The following is a 20,999-nucleotide window of genomic DNA, read 5'->3' as shown; positions in this document are numbered from 1 at the left end:
GTTAATTTTCGGCTTTGATAATGGTTATATGAGATAGTAACATGTAGAGATGGTAAGGGACATTTAGAAACTCTAAACTACTTTTGCAACTCTCTGAACGTCTGAAATTATTTCAAAATAGAAGTTAAAAAATTAAGTATTCATGCATTTCCACATCATACGCTAAATAAACATCACAGAGCTTTCAAATTCAAATAATTCTGCGTTCTTTTTAACAAGCCATGTTTTTGAAATTTACATCTAAGCACAAAATCCTTGTTCATATAACCCTAGATCTCAGCCTTCTGACATACATTCGGGTTAATGGCAATAATTACTTCAAAATTGGTGCTTTCATTAAAGTAGACATGATCAAGTTTTATTTAAATAAAAAGAAAATCAGTATAATTAAGTTCTCAAATGCTGCTATGCAATATTAAAAAGTCAATAAAGCAATGGTTCTTACCTTCTTAGTGTTAGTTTCTTTGAAAATCTTATGAAAACTATGGACACTCTCCACAGTTTTCTGTTTTTCCACAGGAAAAACAAAAAGTAAAATAAAATCAGGCCCAAATTTGCAACTTTAGTTATTGGGCAAATTAGATATTGAATAGAGAGAGAAAGAGAGAGAGAGAGAGGGAGGAAGGGAGGGAGGGAGGGAGAGGGAGAGGAGGAAGAGGAAGGAAGGAAAGGTAAAAACAAAAACCCCCCATATTTGAAAAATATATAGAAGTTTATGATAGGCCCTGCTTGGGTAGCTCACTTGGTTAGAACATTGTCCTGATATGCCAAGGCTGAGGGTTCAATTCCCAAGTCAGGGCACACATAAGAATCAACCAATGAATACATAAATAAGTGGAACAACAAATTGATGTTTCTCTCTCTAAATCAATCAATAAAAATTTTTAAAGAGAAACATATGATAAAATATAACATACCTTTCAAATTCATAACTGAGCTTGCAAGAAAATAAGACAATGCTCAGGGACTGGAAACAGAAGCGTATGGGAACAGTGAAGCCAAAGCCATCCCGGGCAGGAGGGAGAGAGGACTTGAGACTCTCCAGAGAAGCTGGACTCTCACAGGACTACAGCTTCTGCTGAAGGGTGACTTTGGAGAGACATTAAGGCACTATCTAGTGATCTTGAAGGACAGTGAAGTTGAGGTTGAAGGTAAGCATTTCCTATAGCCAGAAACTCCATTCCTACCTATGTACCCTGGGGGACACGCACAGGAAGGGCCATGGTAACGGTAACACTGTTTACAACAGAAAGTAGGAAACAACCTAAATATCCACAGTCAGGAGAAAGCGTGGTAATGTTGGCACAGCCATAGGCTGTCGCATCACGCAGCAAGAAAACAAATGAACTGCAGCCACNAGAGAAGCTGGAACTCTCACAGGGCTACAGCTTCTGCTGAAGGGTGACTTTGGAGAGACATTAAGGCACTATCTAGTGATCTTGAAGGACAGTGAAGTTGAGGTTGAAGGTAAGTATTTCCTATAGCCAGAAACTCCATTCCTACCTATGTACCCTGGGGGACACGCACAGGAAGGGCCATGGTAACGGTAACACTGTTTACAACAGAAAGTAGGAAACAACCTAAATATCCACAGTCAGGAGAAAGCGTGGTAATGTTGGCACAGCCATAGGCTGTCGCATCACGCAGCAAGAAAACAAGTGAACTGCAGCCACACGTGCTCACATGGATGAAACTCACAAATGTAAAGAATGAAAAGCACACCCAGAAGAACCAGCACACTTTACTATTTATATATATATTTAAAACATTTATTCATTTAGTTACACCTTCTTCACTTATTTTTACTATAAATGTTTTATATACACGTTCATGTCTATATTTCTACTGCCTCCATATGAACATACACAGATAATAAAGGTGTGTGTGTACAGCTACAGACACAGTAAAAGTGTAAAGGAATGGATGGGAATGAGAAACACGGACTCCAGCCGGCAGCACCCCCAGGGGTGGGATGCAAAGAGAACAGTGGCCGTGCTGATCAGACTACATTTCTCAAACTGCTTTTTCCATTAAAAAATTTGTTTGTACGTGTGAAATATTTCATAATAAGTTTAAAAAAGTCACCCTGACCAGTGTGGCTCAGCTGGTTGGGAGTCAAACTGTAGGGCGGAGGGTTGCCGGTTTGATTCCCAGTAGGACACATGCTTGGGATGTGGGTTTCGTTCCTGGTCAGGGAGCATTCAAGAAGCACCTGACTGGGGCCAAGATGGAGGCGTAGGTGTAAACACTGTGCCTTCTCACACAACCAAGTTTAAAGACAACAAAGTTTTAGTAACAAAAACAAAGCCAAAACAGAATATTGAACTGTACGGAAGTCCAACAACAACGAACCATTCAGCCAGCCTGGTAAGAGGGACGGAGTCAGCGGCGGAGCAGGATTGGGCTGGAAAGATCTGCTGGACTGACCCGAGCGTGCAGGCATGGTTGGCAGATCCCAGGTGTGGGGTAGCAACAAGTGGACCCAGTGAGGGCACAAGGCAGCAGGCTGACCATGGTCACACATTTGCACGCAGATAAACCAAATGAAGGAGTGAGCACAGTGAGACAGACTGCTCAGGCTAAGGCCCCAGGGAAGGGAATTAGAGCCTGAAAGCACCAATTGGAAAGACTTTCAGGGTTGAGGTGCTGGGAGAGGCTCCCAGGCTCACAGAGAGTTTGATGGAGAGACCCACAGGGTCCTGGAGGGTGCATAGGCCCACACACCTGGGAGCCGGTACCATGGGGGCCAGGTTTGCTTGCAGGAAGCAGCAGAGGGGACCGAAATCTGAGAGAGAGTAGAACAAACACCATTGCCCCTCTCTGACCCCACTCCCACATATAGTGTCACAACCCAGCAACTGGGTCGACTGGCCCCAGTGAACACCTAAGGCTCCGCCCCTCATGTAACAGGTGCCAACACCAAAACATTATGGCTCAAGAACAGCTCAAAGCCCCAGAGCCAATAATTCTAAGCAACCAAGAGATAGCCAACCTTTCAGATGCACAGTTCAAAATACTGGTGATCAGGATGCTCACAGAATTGGTTGATTTTAGTCACAAATTAGAGGAACAAATGAAGGCTAAGCTAATTGAAATGAAGGGGAATGCACAGGAAACCAATAGTGATGGAAAGGAAACTGGGACTCAAATCAAGGGAGTGGACTAGAAAGAAGAAAAAAATGACCAAAAAGAAAAGAATGAAGAAACAAGAATTCAAAAAATGAGGAGAGGCTTAGGAACCTCCAAGACATCTTTAAACATTCCAACATTCAAATTATAGGGGTACCAGAAGGGGAAGAGGAAGAGCAAGTGGAAAACCTATTTGAACAAATAATAAAGGAGAATTTCCCCAATCTGGCAAAGGTAATGGACTTTCAGGACATCCAGGAAGCTCAGAGAGTCCCACAGAAGTTGGACCCAAGAAGGAACACACCAAGGCACATCATAATTACATTAGCCAAGATTAAAATGAAGGAGAGAATCCTAGAAGCAGCAAGAGATAAGGGGACAGTCACCTACAAAGGAGTGCCCATCAGACTGTCAGCTGATTTCTCAAAAGAGACCTTACAGGCAAGAAGGGGCTGGAAAGAAGTATTCCAAGTCATGAAAGACAAGGACCTACATCCAAGATTGCTCTATCCAGCAAAGCTTTCATTTAGAATGAAAGGGCAGATAAAGTGCTTTCCAGATAAGGTCAAACTCAAGGAGTTCATCATCATCAAGCCCTTATTATACGAAATGTTAAAGGGACTTATCTAAGAAAAAGAACATAAAAAATATGAACAGTGAAAGGACAGCAAACTCACAGTTATTAACAACCATACCTAAAACAAAAGCAAACTAAGAGGACAGCTAGATCAGGAGTGGAACCATAGAAATGGAGATCACATGGAGGGTTAGCAACAGGGGAGTAGGGGGAGAAGGTACAGAGAATATAAGTAGCATAGACAGTAGGTAGAAAATAGATGGGGGGGAGGGCAAGAATAGTATGGGAAATATAGAATCTAAAGAACTTGTGATACATGGACATAAATGAAAGGGGGAATGGGGGAGGGGTGTGCAGGGTGGAGGGGATTGAAGGGGGGAATAAGACAACTGTAATAACATAATCAATAAAATATATTTTTTTAAAAAAGAAGCACCTAGTTGATGTTTCTCTCTCATATCAGTGTTTCTCTCCCTCTCTTTCTCCCTCTCTCTAAAGAATAAATAAAATCTTGAAAAAAGTCATGTGACTGATTTTACCTCAACTCGTAACCATTTTCCTTTGCAATGGATGAGGCAGATTTTCCCACAGAAGGGCAAGGAAACGAAGTACTCTGAGGTCATGTGCTGCAAAACAGAATTGCACGACACTTTTATTACTCTCAGCAAAGAGCACGGTGCTACACCGCGCAGCCCAAGCTGGCTGCCTCACCCACATGCCATCAGGGGATGCAGCGCATGCCTGGGGCGTGGAGGCCTCTGCACTGCTTCTCCACATCTGCTGACAGCAGTGATCTACGCTCCCCCCCCCCCCGCACATGGCGCATAAATCACCCCTGTNCCCCCCCCCCCCCCCCCCCCCCGCTGCACATGGCGCATAAATCACCCCTGTTGAAGTGTCTAAAAATGTTAGCATGGACGTCAGTGTGACTCATGCAGGCTCTGGGGCCATCAGTTAACCATGAAGAGGGAGGATGAATCTGACATAGAGGAGAACAGCTTGGATGAAAAGTGAGGAGGCTGGGCTAGCTGTCAATAGGTCTCTTTTTGGAATCTTTGAAGATTTAGATTCAAAGATGGGATTTTAGTTCCAAACAAAAGAAATGTCACCAACACAAATGTGGATGTCAGGGCCAGTGAAGTGGCAACACATCACGGCTGTAGGTCTCCTCATCCTCCTCTGCTGCTGCAACTTGACACTGGGGCCCGGCCATGGTCTCCTTCCTCCAGGTGAATGTGTTCTTCCCCACAGGCTATGTCTCCACTTGGGTTAAAGAGCACCAGGGACTATCAAGAGCGCCCTCCACTGCCATAGGCTATGAGTACATCAGCCTCTCTGGGTGTCTCAGATCTACAGACTGGCAAATCCAACCTAAGTAATGACCTTGAGATACATCTAAAACATCTATAACACACACAGAGGTAAATCTATAGGTCTGATGCCTGAATTCTATGCTGTAGTCTGAATACAGGATTCATCTGAGTCAGCAAAAACTTTGAAATACCTATTCTATGCAGGACACTCGATTAGGCACTATAGCACCTAAATGGATTAGGTGCTTACTAGTAAGGTTCAGTCTCTGCCCCCAGGAACTACTAAATATCCAAATAGCTAAAACACAGTACTGTGTAAGTGCCACGAGGCCCTCACCATGCTTGGCAGGCTAGAGGCAAGGGGTCACTTCCAAGGCAAAGGGCTCAGGGGTGGAGTGGCATTGGGGTTTAGTTACTCGGGAACCACAGCATACTCTGGATCATGACTACGATGTCCTAATGGAACTAAGGGAATGACCTTAGAACCTTAAAACGAGCCCTCTCCATATCCTGATTCAGAAAAGAAAACTAGATGAGAAGGATAAGGAGCTTATTAGTCAATTTAAACTGCAGAACCTCATTTACTGAGGTGGCAGCTTCTCAGAGACCCTAGAGAACTTGGGAGTGATGCCTTGGAAGTTTCATTCTCCTAAATCCCATGGTGTCCTCTTTGTCCAAAGCAGAGGAGCCGGCTGGCTCTAGCAGACGGAGACACAGGCAGCTGCCCTGTAGGACCATCACCTGCACCTCGTCAGCGACACATCCATCAGCTGTTGAGCACTCACTATACACAGGCACTGTGCAAATTAAGCAGGCCTGCAACCTGTTCTCACGACACTCCTATGGGTACACACTACGACTACCCTCGTTTTACAACGCAGAAACCAGGGGTGGGAGCGTTTGTTTTGTTTTGTTTCAAAGTATGCAGCCTGTGGCTCTCACCCACTATTCTAGAAGTTCTACCTCAAACTATTCAAAAGTTATTCACACCTAGACAAATTTAGTGACCACTCTTATCTGCAATTTTAGGACCAAGTTTAGAGGTACATGATACTCTGCCACACCTTACAACGGAAGTAGTCCTCTATCTTATGCAGGACATCGTTGAGCTTGTTCAGACCCTTGCAAGGCACCTGGCAGTAGAGGGTGCCATCAGAGCAAATATTCGTCACCCTGACGTTGGTGTACATAGCGTCAACCTGCAGCGAACGAACAAAGGACATGCGGGGGACTTGAGAACAAAGCATAGGGGTGCCTACCTAAATACCTCATTGAAAGTCTTTGCATTTTAAAACCTAAGTTGGAGCATAGGTACAGATAGAATAAATTTCATAACTTATATGTGAAAAGCTAATTTAGATACCTCCTTCTCCCAAAGGAGTAACTGGTATCATTTGTGTCAGGCACAAAGTAGACTTTTTGCATACATTAACTTATTAACACTTTCCATCGTCTGAAAAGTTGAGATTGTCCATAACTTTAGTTTATTTTCTCTCCATTAATTTAGGGGAAACAACTATTACATAAAACATATTTTTTGCAACATTAACAGAAATGAAAATAAAAAACTCTCACCAAATCAATCCCATTATCAGCCTACTTTCTAATCTGTAGCCATAGTCCATATGAATTTTAGAAAATTTTAAAAAGTTTTAATTATAGTAAAGGTTTAATTTAGCTATCTTTAGTCAAATCATAATATAAAAATAACTAACTGTTGTTCTACTTATTAAAACAAATATTTTCCTAATGTTGCTATGAAACCTCTAAAAGGCTTATTTTTAACATCTCATCCTATCATTTAGAAAGGCTGTTCTATAATTTAAGTTTTCTTCTTTGCAGGCATGCATGTTTTCACATTTTAAAGATGTTAAAGCTAATAATTTAATTTAATAAACATCTTCATTAATCTAACTTGCCCTTCTTTTGTAACATCCTCCTCTACTATCTTTGCAAAGGGACTTCATATGAAATTAATACATGCTTATTGCAGAAACTGGAAAATAAAACAAAAATCCAATTCCTAATACTCACTATTTGGGTTTTGGCATTTTTCCCCCTTCCAGTCTCCCTTCCCCTTTTTCTCAATACATACCTAATCTATCTCCATCGGGTGTTAGCCTAAAATTTGTACCATTCTTTTCTGATAACTTTCTTTGTTTTGATATGTATAACAGATGACAAGAGCGGTCACAGTGGTACCTGAAGGTGAACCTCTAGTGACTTGTCACATATGGCCTTTAAGCAGGTGGCATTGACATTGATATCATCTTCTCCTGAGGTATCATACAGAACAACAAGTGGAACATCAGCTTTTTCAAGGATTTCCACTGCAAAGATCTTTCCACAAGTTAAAGATTCAACCACCTTCACTAAACCAGGATCATCGCTTAGAGCTTCCAACCCTGAAAAATATTGAATATTTTAATTTCTACTTAATTAGCAGAATCATTTTAAGATGGATTGATTGTGTTTGTTATGGCTACTTCTTATAATTATGAATCTATTATAAAATTCTTAAATTTTATAGGGAGCTTTGTTTTATGATCTCCTTTACATGACCCACCCTTAGGTTTTAAGACATATAATATATATAAATGTGAACGCCTGTTTGAATGATTACACTAAGGCAGACAATTTAAAGCAAGAAGAAAAACTGATGACCAATCAGAATTTCCTCCGTAGGAGACATAGCCTTCACTTTGCATACAAACACATACTTAGAACAAAAGTGTGGTGCATGAAAGAAGCCATTAATCAATTGTGTCTGCCAGGTATGTATTGGGAATGTTCTGCCTAAAAATATACCCTTGATTTTTTTCATTTTCTAATTAAATATGCACAATAATTTCTTTCATATAAAATGAACATGAACTTAGTAGAAATTTAGACAACCACCCTTCGTTCCTTTTTTCCTTCTTCCTTTTTTAATTACACCAATTTTTCTGATTCACCATAGAAAGTTTAACATAATACGGATATAGGTGCATTTTACATTAGTCTATAATTATTCTTTAAATTCTTTGAAAGTTGTAATTTTATGTACAACATATATGACAACTTCAGGTTAATCTATTAAATTAATCAAAACCAGCTCATGTTTCTTTCCCCAGCGCCCATTTCTGTATTTATCCCCTTTGAGTCCATAAGCAGAAGCTCACAGGCTCCCTCTGAGCCACCTTTCTCTTGTTCTTTCTTCATCCTCCAGACACACAACTTTACCACTGTTATCAAACCTTCCATTTCAGCACTAACTTTTGTCCTATGCTCTTGATAAGTTCTTTCCAGAACTAACTCCCACCAGTCTGTAACAGGCTTTCAAAATGACTTGAGGTTTATCTCACAGATAGAGCCAAACCCAGCTCCTCAGTCAGAGAGATTTACCCCTGCTGGGAAGGAGGTATCAGTTCATGGGGCTTTTAGGAGAAAATCTGGATCGTTTTCTGAATTTAGCTCAGGCCCTCTGCAGCCCCTACACCTTCAGGACATCCCTACAACGTCTCTCTCACTCATGTGTGTTCCTCTATGCGTTCTTGCGGAGGAAGAAGAGGACAGGGACATACTGACTATGCCAGAGACTGCACGTGACCTAGAGCCAAACTCGGGCTTGGCACACGAGGGTGTGTTGCTTGGTAATGAGCAGCAGCCACAGAGTCCATTTCACTGGGAATAAAGCTGGGAGTCACTTCAAAACAGGCTGAACAACACGATTTAAATTGAGCAAATTCCCTGCTGCGTGGCCTGCAGCACTTGCTACTAGGGCAGTCAGAACCACAACAAAGAGACAGTTTCAGATGGCCAATACTTTTTATAATAAAATAAATGTTATAACAAAAATATAAAACATTGTAAAAATTTTATAATAATCACACCTTATAAAGACAATATTAGACATGAATTTATTTATACCTTTCAAGAGATGCCACATTATAATCCTTTGACATATGTAATATACTTTTTAGGATTTAACTGGACAGTATAATGGTAATAATGTATCAAAATGGAAAGAGCTTTCAAAAAAGTTCCTCTTACCTGCTAGCTTACACTTTGTAGCTTGGAATGAGAGTGAACAGAACTTTGGGTTCAACTGGTATGCTTTGCTCTTTTCAACATTTTCACTAAATCCATAGTCAACATAGCATACCTAATAATAACAAAAACAATATATAAGTTCAAATAAAAGTCTTCATCCTCACTTTTTAAGGAATTGGTTGTTACACGTAACTGGTTCCATTTTATTACATAGTCACCATTTAACTGGCACCACGCTACCGGGGAAATGCCCGGAGAGGTGCGCTCTCTCAGCCCGGAAGAGAATGGCTGGGGCTGGGGCTGGGACCAGAGGCCAGGGCTCCTGCCTTCCGGCTGCACTCCTCCACTGTGCCTTTCCAGTGGGGAGCAAAGGGACGTCTGCTGAGCTCTGACACCCTGCTGTCACCAGCTTCTCAGCAACAAACCCATCTGCTCCTGCAGCAGTGACTGCCCAACCCTTTTGCTTACGTTGTAACGCTTGCCTCATCTTATTCCTTCTTGATGTGCACACTTCCACTAAAGATCTGTATTTGTTTCTAGACAGGGAGTCACTCTGGTGACTTCCAGATTCTAAATTCCCAAGGCAGCATTCACGGTGGCTGCTCTGGGCTTGAATACTGCCAGGGACCCAGATGCTTTCTGCCTCTGACAACACCGATGTCATGGCTGGCTAACCCTGGATTCTATACTATAAGAACACATACTTATTTGTTTGCTTTTTTTCCAGGGTGTGAGGCTGGGTCAGGCCTTCATCCAACTCAGCAAAAGCCCAAATCTGCCAGACAGAGTTCTGTGTTTGCAGAAACTTGCACGACAGACACTTCCTCACAATTAGCACAGATCATCAGGCATCTGGATATTATTTTTAGAGTATTAGTAAAACCTCCAGTTGAAAAGAATTCTACAAAAACTTTTTAGATTAAAAAAAATCTAGAAACATTAAGCTGTGCCTTAGAATGGTAACTAAGAATCTGAGGGAAAGTGTTAAAAACCTTTTATGCTGCTCTAGTTAAAGCAGATGACTGTTATTACAAAAACAAAATATAACAAATCCAGGGCAAAGAAAGACTAAGCCAAGAGAGAGATTTACTTTCTGAAGCAAAGTTCACGCCTCGATTATGGCACTAAACACACACACACACACACACACACACACTCTACAATTCTCCTCTGCAGAGAGTCGAAGGAAAGTAAGAACAGAGAGACCACTAAGGCCTTTCCCTGACCGCCTGATAACTGCACCTGTGCAGCGTGCACACCGCACATTGGAAAAGATGGTCTCTGAGTCCATGTCTTGACTCAGTGCTCCCTTAGGCCCACATCTCGGCAGGTTCCCCCTCTGGCAGCCAGCCATTTACATGTACAGGTCCAGCCCCCGAATCTTAGTAGCACCCGAGCTTCCTTCCCACAGGACTCAGGATTCAGGCAGTTTTGGTTTCCTTCCATGGCTACCACCACCTACCACTTGGACTCTGCCCTTCCCAGACCTCAAGGGGAGATCACGTGGCCTGACAGTAGGATGTAGAATGTGAAGTTGCCATTCCTGGGCAATGCAGAATATATCCCCAGCACTGACAGACTAAAGATAACTGCCCTACAAGCTCCAAAGGGTTTCTGTGTTTAGAGCTTGTTTGTCCCTCCCTCCCTCCCTCCCTTTTTTGAATCACAACAGCATATCTTTGTATGGCAGATGACGTTTATAAAGCATCTGCCCATGGACTGGCCAGCTTGACTCCCCCCTCTGCCCTGTAGTGTTTCTCGAAGGCACTGGGGATCAGTACAAACAGGCTCAAAATCCTGCGTGGGCCGCAGCCCATTCCTGGTTCTCTGGCACCATCCAGTGGCCACAGATCTCAAAGCCACCTGAATAACCAGCAGACACACCCAGGACGTGGCTCTAGGTGAGGCCAAACTGGCACCAATCTCAGGAGGTGACTGCATATTCCTGTTTCTCATCCCAAGGTCTGCAAAGAGGTAATTAGTACTTGCTCTCAGGCACAGTACCACTCAAGAGACACAAGACTTGCTAAGTAGCAGGGTTTCTCCAGATAAAGGAAAAAAGTCATCTCAGGCTCGTCTGATGTGGGGAACAAGATCAGACAAGAATTGCTGTAACTACTACTGTATTAAGACCTTAAAATTATACAATATACCAAGCCACCCTTTTTATTCCTTTTTATTCCTGCTCACAGCTCTCAGCAGAGTGAAACAGCTGGTTGCTCCCTCCCTTTAGAAGGGACCCCTGACACTGGCCCTCTTGGTTTTCCTTCTTCTTCGCCATTCTTAGTCTTCTTTTCTCCTTTCATGGCCACCACCTAAATGCTGACATGTTTCAGGGCCTGGTTCCGGGTCCCCTTCTCTTCCCTCTGGGTGGGTATTTCTCTAGGTGGTCTCACCCAGCGCCATGGCGTCAAGTAGCTCCTCTAGGCGGCGCCCTCCCAACCGGATATATCCCCATCCCGGTTTCTGTCTGAGTCCCAAATCCATCCATGTGAACCTGGTAGCTATTCCCAAGCCTAACAGGACCTATGAAATTACTGATTCTCCTATGTACTGTTTTTTTCTCCCTGACTCCACAATCAATAAACAGCATCACTGTCCACCCACTCAAGTCCCAGACCCAACAGCCATTCCTAAATCTTTTCTTACCTTTTCTCCAAATCCAATGAATTAGTGACTTGTCAGTTTTACCTCCAAATATATCCTGTTACTTCCGTCTCCACTAATGCTGCCCTAAAGTGACACTTTGCTGGCTGCTGCGAAAGCTAACTGGTCTTACTTTCCTTCCTTGCACTACTCAATCCACCCCACACAGGCGCTGGAACAATGTCTGAATCAAATAAACCAGATCACATCTCCCTGCTCACCCCTTCCTTCAGAGTTATTTTCTACCACAGCGCCCTGGTTACTTCCTTCACTGCACTCAAATGGCTGTATTTGTTTATTGTATACTTCCTCATTGTCTGTCTTTTTTCACTAGAATATAGGCTTCTTGAGAACAAGGACTTGTCTGTCTTTTCCCCTGGCCCAGAAGAGTGGGGGGTGGGGGAGAATGAAAAGTGTATCACGCAGGGGCATAAGGGGGTTAAACGGTAATGGAAAAAAATACAATAAAAGTGTTTTGGTAAAAAGTGTATCAGACAGATACTAGCATGATGAGAGTATTTGATTCTATAGGAAAGGAATCAGAGAAGTTTAATATCGTTCCCAAGGCCACACAGCTGGAAATGGCAGAGCTGAGACTCACGCTCAGCTGTAACCGACTCCAGAGCTTAAACTCCCACAATGGAGGTGAGGGAGGAAGGGAGGCCCGAGTGAACGTAGTCATTTAGATTTCAGACTGGGAGAGACCCTTGTGGGGTGTCTGCATTATTTGTTGAAATGCTGTTTCACTGTTAAGGTGTCACTAGCATTTGTGCACAGACACATGCACAAGGCTTTTTGTGGACCTGTGTTCCCTCTTGTGTTATTCAGGGTCATATGGTAAGTATTTACCTTTTAAGAAACTGCCACACTGTTAGCCTATTTTCAGATTTTAAAAATCAGGTCAAATTGCTTTAAAGTTTTACCTCGGTAAATCTGGCTAAGGAATTTCCCAAATTTCTCTGTGAGTGGCAAACGGGGGCCTGTCGGGGTCCCTCCTGTCAAACAAACAAACCAGGCAGGAAGCAGCAGCATCCCTCCCTGACCCGCAGACAGTGTGTCTGATGGCAGGGGTTTCAGGCCAGAGCACCCGACGGACGGCAGCCAGGGTTCGGGCGCTGGTTATCCGCACTCACTGACACAAAAGGGATCATTTGCCAGGGGCTGACACTGTGCAAGGAAGAGTTTTTGTCTTTTTGTATTTTTAAAATTTTGTTTTTCAGTTACAGCTGACATATATATCTAGATATCTAGATATCTAGATATCTATATATATCTATATATATAGATATCTAGATATCTATATATATCTAGATATCTAGATATCTAGATATATATCTATATATATCTATATATATAAAATACATTACATTAAGTTTTAGGAACAGGTTTTACATTACAGAACAGAGGCCATGGAAATAGAAGTGTATTTTTGTGCCTGTAAAACCTAGNTTTTGTTTTTCAGTTACAGCTGACATATATATCTAGATATCTAGATATCTAGATATATATCTATATATATCTATATATATAAAATACATTACATTAAGTTTTAGGAACAGGTTTTACATTACAGAACAGAGGCCATGGAAATAGAAGTGTATTTTTGTGCCTGTAAAACCTAGACAAAACTGTGACCACAGGATGAGAGAGCTCGAGTCCTCACCCCCGCACCCAAGGAGAGAAGAGACAGTGGGAAAGGGCGGTGGGGAATGTGGCCAAATCTTGATGTCTTGGAGCCCGCTGAGGGGAGAGAATGATGAAAGTGCCCTCTGACCTTTCCAAGATGACTGAGAGGGCAAGACTCAGAGACGTCCCAGCTCCTGCTTGGGGTCCCCAGCTGACTGCAGAGGAAGAATGTCATCTCCTCTGATCTGTATGTACTGTTTCACTTGCTCAGAAGTAGTGACCTTGACCAGAAGCCCATAGAGCTCTGATCAGTAGTTATAATTTTTCCCAGGAATGAAGGGTTTTCCTGATTACATGGTCCCTTTCATGGAGGAGAAATTTTTTTCTACTTCTTTTTTTCATGAAACTTTGAGATAATATAACCACCACTGACCTAAAAGCTGACAGCGATAACCTTTTACAGGTTAACCTTCAACTTCTGGAGAAAACTAGTTTATTTATTGTGCCCTTAGGATATACTATCAGGAGCAGCACTTTCATTTGGAAATGTATGTGCTTGTCATCACAGTGCTATGGCAAAGTAAACAGTGCTTGCCTTTATCTTGTTCCCTTCTGTGGAGGTGATCTGTGCCCGTAACCAAGCGTCCTCCTCAGCGTTCACAGCCAGCAGCTGCCCAACATGCACAGTCTGGACCGGTGTGATCTTAGGGTTCTTGCTGTAATGCTCCTTCATTTCATCTTCCATTAATTCCTGAGCACCAGAATAGTCTTTACCCACATACCTGAATGAGTTAAAGGAAGAGAACACAAATGAAGCAACACAGGAGTAATCTGTAAGAATTCATTAATGTTACTGTTTTTCTACTGCCACCTCTGGTTCCAGTCTCAGGCTTGCTCACATCAACAGGGAGGAGAGCATGTATTCAGCAAACATGTACACCAATAAAAGAAAATAGAAAACCGTGGCACTCATGCAAAAAAAGAACAAGAGCCACTACACCACACGACAGAGCACAAATGCTCCACAATAATCCAGGAGGTGGGGGGTCTCCAGGAAGCTGAGAAAAGACTCCAGGGAAGTGAAGAGAGGAAGACAAGGAGAATGGAGACTCTACTGCAGGCCAGCCGGCAAGAGTGGACATAAGATTCTGACTAAGGCTGCTGGGAGCTTTTCAGAGTACTAGAAGAGAATCTAGTTGGTAGATCTCCCTTAACCAAGGCTGGGTCTAAACCAGGCTCACGCTCTGAAAACCAATGACATTTTACTAGAGAAAAACAAAGCCTAAATTAAACATACTAAACACAGCCATGTGGCAACCCCTCCCCAATTTATTGCAGAAATTTGAAAACATTACAACAAAATGTTGAGTTCTGACACCCTTAGAAGGGATAACGTGCTATAACAAAATGCCTGTTAAATTGTGTTCTGAGAAGTACTTTTTCAGGACAGGTTCCTATCTCCTTCTACAATTTTCTGCTTTCACGATGTAGTCACCTTGGCCCAGTTCATGTTATCAAAACACACTATTTCCTTTCAGCCACAAACAGGCTGTTGTATCTTTGCCCTTCAGTCTTCAGAGACGATTCCATCAGGCCTCCTTCCAGGATGTAAAACCTGGCGGGTCGACTTTGGCTCCTGTAACAGGAGCCATCTCAGCCATGTGATGAAGGCTTTTGGGATAGAAGGCCATGCTGTCACCTGGCCAGGCAGACGGGATATGCCGAAAGCACACTGCTCTTTGTATGGTCCTAACTTTTACTGAGGGCTCATGTGGTCCTACTGAGCATTAAGAAGTGTTTTTGAAAAGAATGTTTTCATGTATTCTTCATAATTATCAGCAGAGCAGAAGATACCATAGTCAACCAATTCATTATTAGATTTTTAAAAAGCTTTAAAAGTACTACACAAAATGGAAAGAATGTCTCTATTTAAAACCATCACTACATCCATATTATTCACTCCAGAAACAGCTGCAGAAGCTCTGTCACACCCATCAGTTAAGTTTATTGAGCTTTACAAATGCTAAGGTACTGCCTGGAATGCAGCTGCACTCTGGGCTCTAAAGTCTCCCAGAAGATCTGTGATTCTGCTTAAGTGCCCATTTCCTGGGACCTGGTGTCTCATGGGGCCCCTGGCAGCGCTGCTACAGCCCTGAGAACTCGGCTGGCAGAAGCCTGGAAGGTAGGCCGTGCCGTGGGTTGATTCATCTGCCTCACAGAGGCTGCTGCTGAGGAGGGGAAAGGGGGTGAGAAGCTGCGTGAGAAGCGCAAGCGGCTTCTGCTCTCTGCAGCACCCAGCAGACAGACGGCTCCCCAGGCCGGGTGGAGGGGGGGATGATGCTACAGTCGGTATGATGGTGGTTAGCAGCAAGAATGAAGTCATACTTTGTCCCCAAAGTACCTGAGCAATTGGGCGAAGAATGGATGTATGCTGTAGGTACAAAGTTTTACAAAGTTAATTCTTTTTTTTAAAGATATTTATTTATTTATTTATTTATTTTTAGAGGGGAAGGGAAGGAGAGAGGGAGAGAGATATGTCAATGTATGGTTGCTTCTCGTGGGTCCCCTGCTGGGAACTGGCCTGAAACCCAGGCATGTGCCCTGACTGGGAATCGAACCACGGTTATTTGGTCCGCAGGCCCGCGCTCAATCCACTGAGCTAAACCAGCCAGGGCCTACAAAGTAATTCTTGAGACTGTAAACAAGAGATGCCCATACTTGACTGGAGGGTTCTGTTACAGCACCTCTCGGAACCTTTACGAGTTGCAGGCCTAGTTTCCAGAGCTTACCACCGTGCCTGAGTAAAGACATGGCCATAGAACAGGTCTCTACGTGGGTATAGACCAGCTGGGATCTGCTCAGTCTCCAGGGCTGTGGGGGATGCCAGCGATCTAGGGTCAACCTAATGGCAGACACTGCCTGTCTGCTGCAATGTGCAAGGCTAACTCCAGGACTCAACGTTACACTGGAAAGGGGGAATCTAATTACTCTGAGGACGATCGGCCTAGCAGTCCTGGATAGACTGGACACCCTAGAACTGATCCAGATTCCTGCCAGCCCTTTGGTGGAACATTAGAAACCACATGACTGACACCATCCAGTGCTGGGTGCTTGGCCTCTGACAATGGCATCCACGGATATTGGTAACAGGTACCAAAGGATCCTGCCAAACAGGCAGACTCAGATTTTTTTATGTTAAACAGTAAACGTCAATAATATGTCCCTAAACACCCATCCTTTACCTCAATTTATTAGTGAACCATAGTGGGGCCTCTAACCCTCAGCTATCTGTTTCTACCTTCAGGCCATAGCACATCCCAGAATAAAAGCGTTATGCTGTTACTACTTCTGCATAAAACTCACCTGAATTTTCTGTACATTCTCCTAGCCTGAGCATCCCAAGATACTTGATTCTCATTCATTATCCAGTCAGACTAGTAGATAATTTGGATAGAAGAGCTTTGATTTTTTTGATCTATTCTTTCATTGAAGGACTTTATTTTGGGGGGCCTTTCTTTGGGCCTTCCCAGCTCAGCCATGATTCTCTGGGGGAGTAATAGCCCAAACCGTAAGGATCCAGTTCTGCTTCAGCCTTTCCCATTCTGTCCAGCCACAGCCACACCCTAAAGCAGATACTTTTGGAGGTGCAGCTAAAACCAGTTCCCATCCTTTATCTCGAGTCAGAAACAGCAAATTACAGCCTTTCACTATTTGCTGTGTATTCCACATTTTCTCCAGCACTCCACATCAAGTGCCTGCAGTTGGACTGCTTTCTGTAATTCCTGTTATCATTAGCTGCTCAGGTGGTGATTCCTTCCTCCAGGCAGTGATATCTAAAGTCTCAAGAACCAGAGCACCTTTGGATCCAAGGTCCAATCTGATGTATTAAACTAGGAAGGTGGTACTTAGCTATTCTGACTTTTAGTAATAAGCACCTCAGATGCCCACATTAAACAGTATCAACTACCTAATGGGCAACTTGCTTTCAGACCATATTATCATTCCAATTTTTAAAACTGTGAGTAACCTTTTCTCACAAGAACAGCTGTACATTTTGAACATTTACCAAATATTAAGACTATATGCAGAGATGAATACTGAAAGTATTTGATTTCAAGATGTTTGCCATCTACTGGGGGAGACAACTGTACTTATATAACCATAATGTAGATGAAATAAAAATTAAGTCCCCTAAGAGGTACCGAAAAAAAAGTTCAGGCAGTTGAGAGAAATACACAAAATATAAAGAAAAAAAGAGTAGATTATTATACTTCATTATAACTCTATATAGAACTCAGAATATATTATTTTCCCTCAACCCCCAGCACCCATGTGAAGAACAAACAAATAACCACAGTACACAGTATCTAAAACACCAGAAAATAAAACTTGCCTGATAACCACTTCATTTGTGTTGCTCAGTTCAACCACCAATACAGATGGAGATGCCTCAGTTGGAATGACTAATGGTGGAACTGTTACATTCTCCGTAGTGGGATCAGCACTCTCAACGTTCTTTTCCACCTGCAAATACTCTTGTTTAACCACAGACTTGATAGCATGGTCGCCACGTGCTTGCCCTGCATCCTTCAGGATTCTGTCAGCGGGCAATGGGACTTTAGCGTAGAGAATGGCCTTCTGGGGATTTCCAGAAATGTAGTCTATGGTGCATACATCAGAAAGCAAGGCAAGATTTTCGGAAGCATCCTTGGGGAATTTTACTTTGTACATGTCCTCAAACGCTTTTGGAAGTGCACTGGCCCAAAGACCACTTGAGTATTTTACCAGCAGCCCCGCAACTTTCTCTTTAAAGTCTCCGGGCACGACTGCTGGACCCCCTGTGAAGGGTGGTGCTTGTTTTGGAGCAGGCAGTGGAGATGGAGGAGGCGTTTTGCCGCTGTTGCTGTTGACGTCACTTCCACTTCGAAGAAGCTGCTTTCTCTGAGCTGGATAAAGCAGCAAATCTTGACCACCACTGGAGGGCTTTTCCACCTGAAATTTTTAAATAAAGCAAATGACAGGTAATTCAATGGCCACAAACAGTCTGAAAACACATTAATCCATTTTAAATTTGAGAGCAACACTGTTTTACAACTAATCAAGAGAAACACAAAAGTGTACATTTTACTCAACTACTTAGACATTAATGCCTTGCCTCCACCTGCAAATAACACCAGGAGCCACACTGCAGAAGTAAACAGAAATAAAACAGCATTAGTTCCCCTTGTGAGGCACTTGGCCTCCAACAAGCCTAGGAAATCAGAAGTGGTTCTGCCCTGTACGCCACGTATCTCGTTGGGTTCTCTCTACCAAATCCAAAGCAAGAACTTATGAAATTGACTGAACACAGGTGGAATAAAGCTGTGGCGAGGTGTCAGAACTGTTGGAAATGAACCACTGGGAAGAAAGTTAGGAAGCATTTAGGGGAAAGGGAAGTGCTGCCTCCCCGTGCAATAGCCCAAGAAAACCCCCAGCTTTCCATTCTTTAGAAAAAGATACTCCAGAGGTAAGGTACAGTTTTTACAAGCACCCCAGCTGAAAGCTGAAAGTGTTGCCCCTCCAATAAACAGGAGTTAAAAGTGCCTGGCATCTGTATGTCATCCAGTCTCTAATTTCATCTGCACAGCATTCCTGAGAGGTATGGCATGATGGCGAATCTATGTAAGAGAAGGAGGAGAAGAGAAACTGACGTACAGCACCATTTTTCCAGGTTCTAAGCTTTTCTACTACTAGGCCAGGAGTCACAACCTAAAGGCTCCAGCCCAATGCAGCTCATCACTTGCTTTTGCAAAACTCATGACCTAAGGATTTTAAATGGTTGAAACAATTCAAAAGAATTACTTTGCAACATGAAAATCACATGGAATCCAGTGTGCACCAAGGTTTTGGGACACAGCCATGCTCACTTGCTGTGCCCTGCAACAGCAGAGGCCAATGACGCAGCCAGACTGGGGTGACAGCACTGTGGCTCTTGGCCCGCTATTCCTTAGCTGCAATTTAAGCCCTGAGGAGAGTATTCCAGACCACAAAGGCAATAATACAAGCTGGCAAGAAGTCCTCTCTTCCCTAGGAAAAATACAATATTAAGCTATGCTGGGTGGGTAGCTTGATGGTAAAGAACATTTACTTCATTTTAAAAATAAAATGATGAGGAAGAGAGAACATAAATATGTATATGTAAAGCAGGTATTTATTGTCTTGTTACCAGAGAAGAGATTTAATAAGTCAAAAAACAGAGTAAATTTGAGATAGTCTAAATATATATTCTTTTAGTCTAAATGTATATTCTAGATAATACATGAGGATGAATATTTATATAAGTATAAAACAATAGGTTTTCCTCCTTATATTATTCTGCCAATGTGTGCTGCTTAAATTTTGAGGACTCAGCCTGGCTGGTGTGGCTCAGTGTACTGAGCGCCAGCCAGCGAACCAAAGGGTTGCTGGTTCGATTCCTAGCCAGGGCACATGCCTGGGTTGCAGGCCAGGCCCCCAGTACAAGGTATGCAAGAGGCAACCACACATTGATGTTTCTCTCCTTCTTTCTCCTTCCATTCAGCTCTAAAACTAAATAAATAAAATCTTTAAAACATTTTTTGAGGACTAAAAAAAAATTCCTTGCCTAAAAAACCTAAAGCATCATTGAAAACAGAGGTCATTACCTAACACTCAGGAACCCACTCTGTGTTTAGCATCTGCAGGCATTACCCATCATCCTTGGTGGACTCCTGCCAACACCCTGTGATGCTCTGGATGCTGCATTAAATGACAGTCACAACTTGTGTCCCTAATTTTAAGCCTTAGGGACACAAATATTTAAAATTCCTCATTTTGCTTCCAATGGTTAGTCCACCTCTCTAGAGACTCATATTTTAAAATCTGGAATGTTAAAACGCCAATCTTCACTGTGCTTTAAGACACTCAGTAAGATACAAGAACACAGACTGAGTATCCAGAGAAGGTTTGAGAGCAAATGAGAAAATAAAACAATTCTCTATGAAGTATAGTCACTTGTATAAAATCCCAATCAGTGAAGTTTAGATTTAGACATGGCAGTCCTCCGTATTCAAAGCCGGCTGAGCCTCTGGACCCATCTTAAAACCCTTCTTCTCCTTCACCTACCGACCTCTTCTCAATTTCAGCGGGTCAGTTTATTTGCCTACGGAACTTCACCTCACCTCCCAACAGGAGACATGGGTAGGGAACACAAAAGATGAGCTCCCTTCAGCATGGAGGCCACGCCATCTCCTTTGGTCACCTTACTAGAAGGTTCTGGTATCTAATATGCCTTACACTTTCTACTCGCACAGGTCCATTACATTTAGCTTGATTTCTGCCTCACTGGAAATCAGAACTTCAATGAGATACTTCTCATACCTGAGTTTCTATAAGTTTGGAGTGGACAGATTAGATTTGATAGACATGAGACTGAAGGACTTAACACATCAATTTCTTCAGTAACTGGGTATGTTCACACAGATAATAGTCTTCTTCCTATACACCTAGAACTTTTTTCTCCTTAATTCTGAGAGGTCTTAGCTTTTTCCTTTAAAATTTACCTGTGCTGTAACTTAAAGTTCTTGAAACCAAACTCCTTGGTCTATGAAGGCTCACCTGCTAACTCTGCAGCCTGGCTGAAGTGAACTTCAGCCTGTTTCTTATGAAACTGGAATTTT

At 42.8% G+C, this 20,999-nt stretch overlaps 1 protein-coding gene across 3 annotated transcripts in view; it reads right to left on the bottom strand.

Annotated features, from left to right (window-relative positions):
• Positions 1-20,999, bottom strand: part of TDRD7 (tudor domain containing 7) — a 61,777-nt gene that overhangs the window by 14,937 nt on the left and 25,841 nt on the right. For all 3 annotated transcript variants that reach the window (XM_037035689.1, XM_037035690.1, XM_037035691.1), the window contains 6 exons: positions 17,717-18,315; positions 13,919-14,105; positions 9,052-9,163; positions 7,222-7,424; positions 6,084-6,218; positions 4,246-4,332 (listed from right to left, as the gene is read on the bottom strand). In XM_037035689.1, coding sequence (XP_036891584.1) covers positions 4,246-4,332; positions 6,084-6,218; positions 7,222-7,424; positions 9,052-9,163; positions 13,919-14,105; positions 17,717-18,315 — 1,323 coding nt within the window. The remainder of the gene's footprint in view (positions 1-4,245; positions 4,333-6,083; positions 6,219-7,221; positions 7,425-9,051; positions 9,164-13,918; positions 14,106-17,716; positions 18,316-20,999) is intronic.

The sequence above is a fragment of the Sturnira hondurensis genome, unplaced genomic scaffold (genome assembly GCF_014824575.4).
Source record: "Sturnira hondurensis isolate 20B ecotype Veracruz unplaced genomic scaffold, ASM1482457v3 Scaffold0022566, whole genome shotgun sequence".
Taxonomy (NCBI): Eukaryota; Metazoa; Chordata; class Mammalia; order Chiroptera; family Phyllostomidae; genus Sturnira; species Sturnira hondurensis.
The sequence above is the reverse complement of the archived record's forward strand: the minus strand, read 5'-3'. Positions and strand labels throughout refer to the sequence as shown.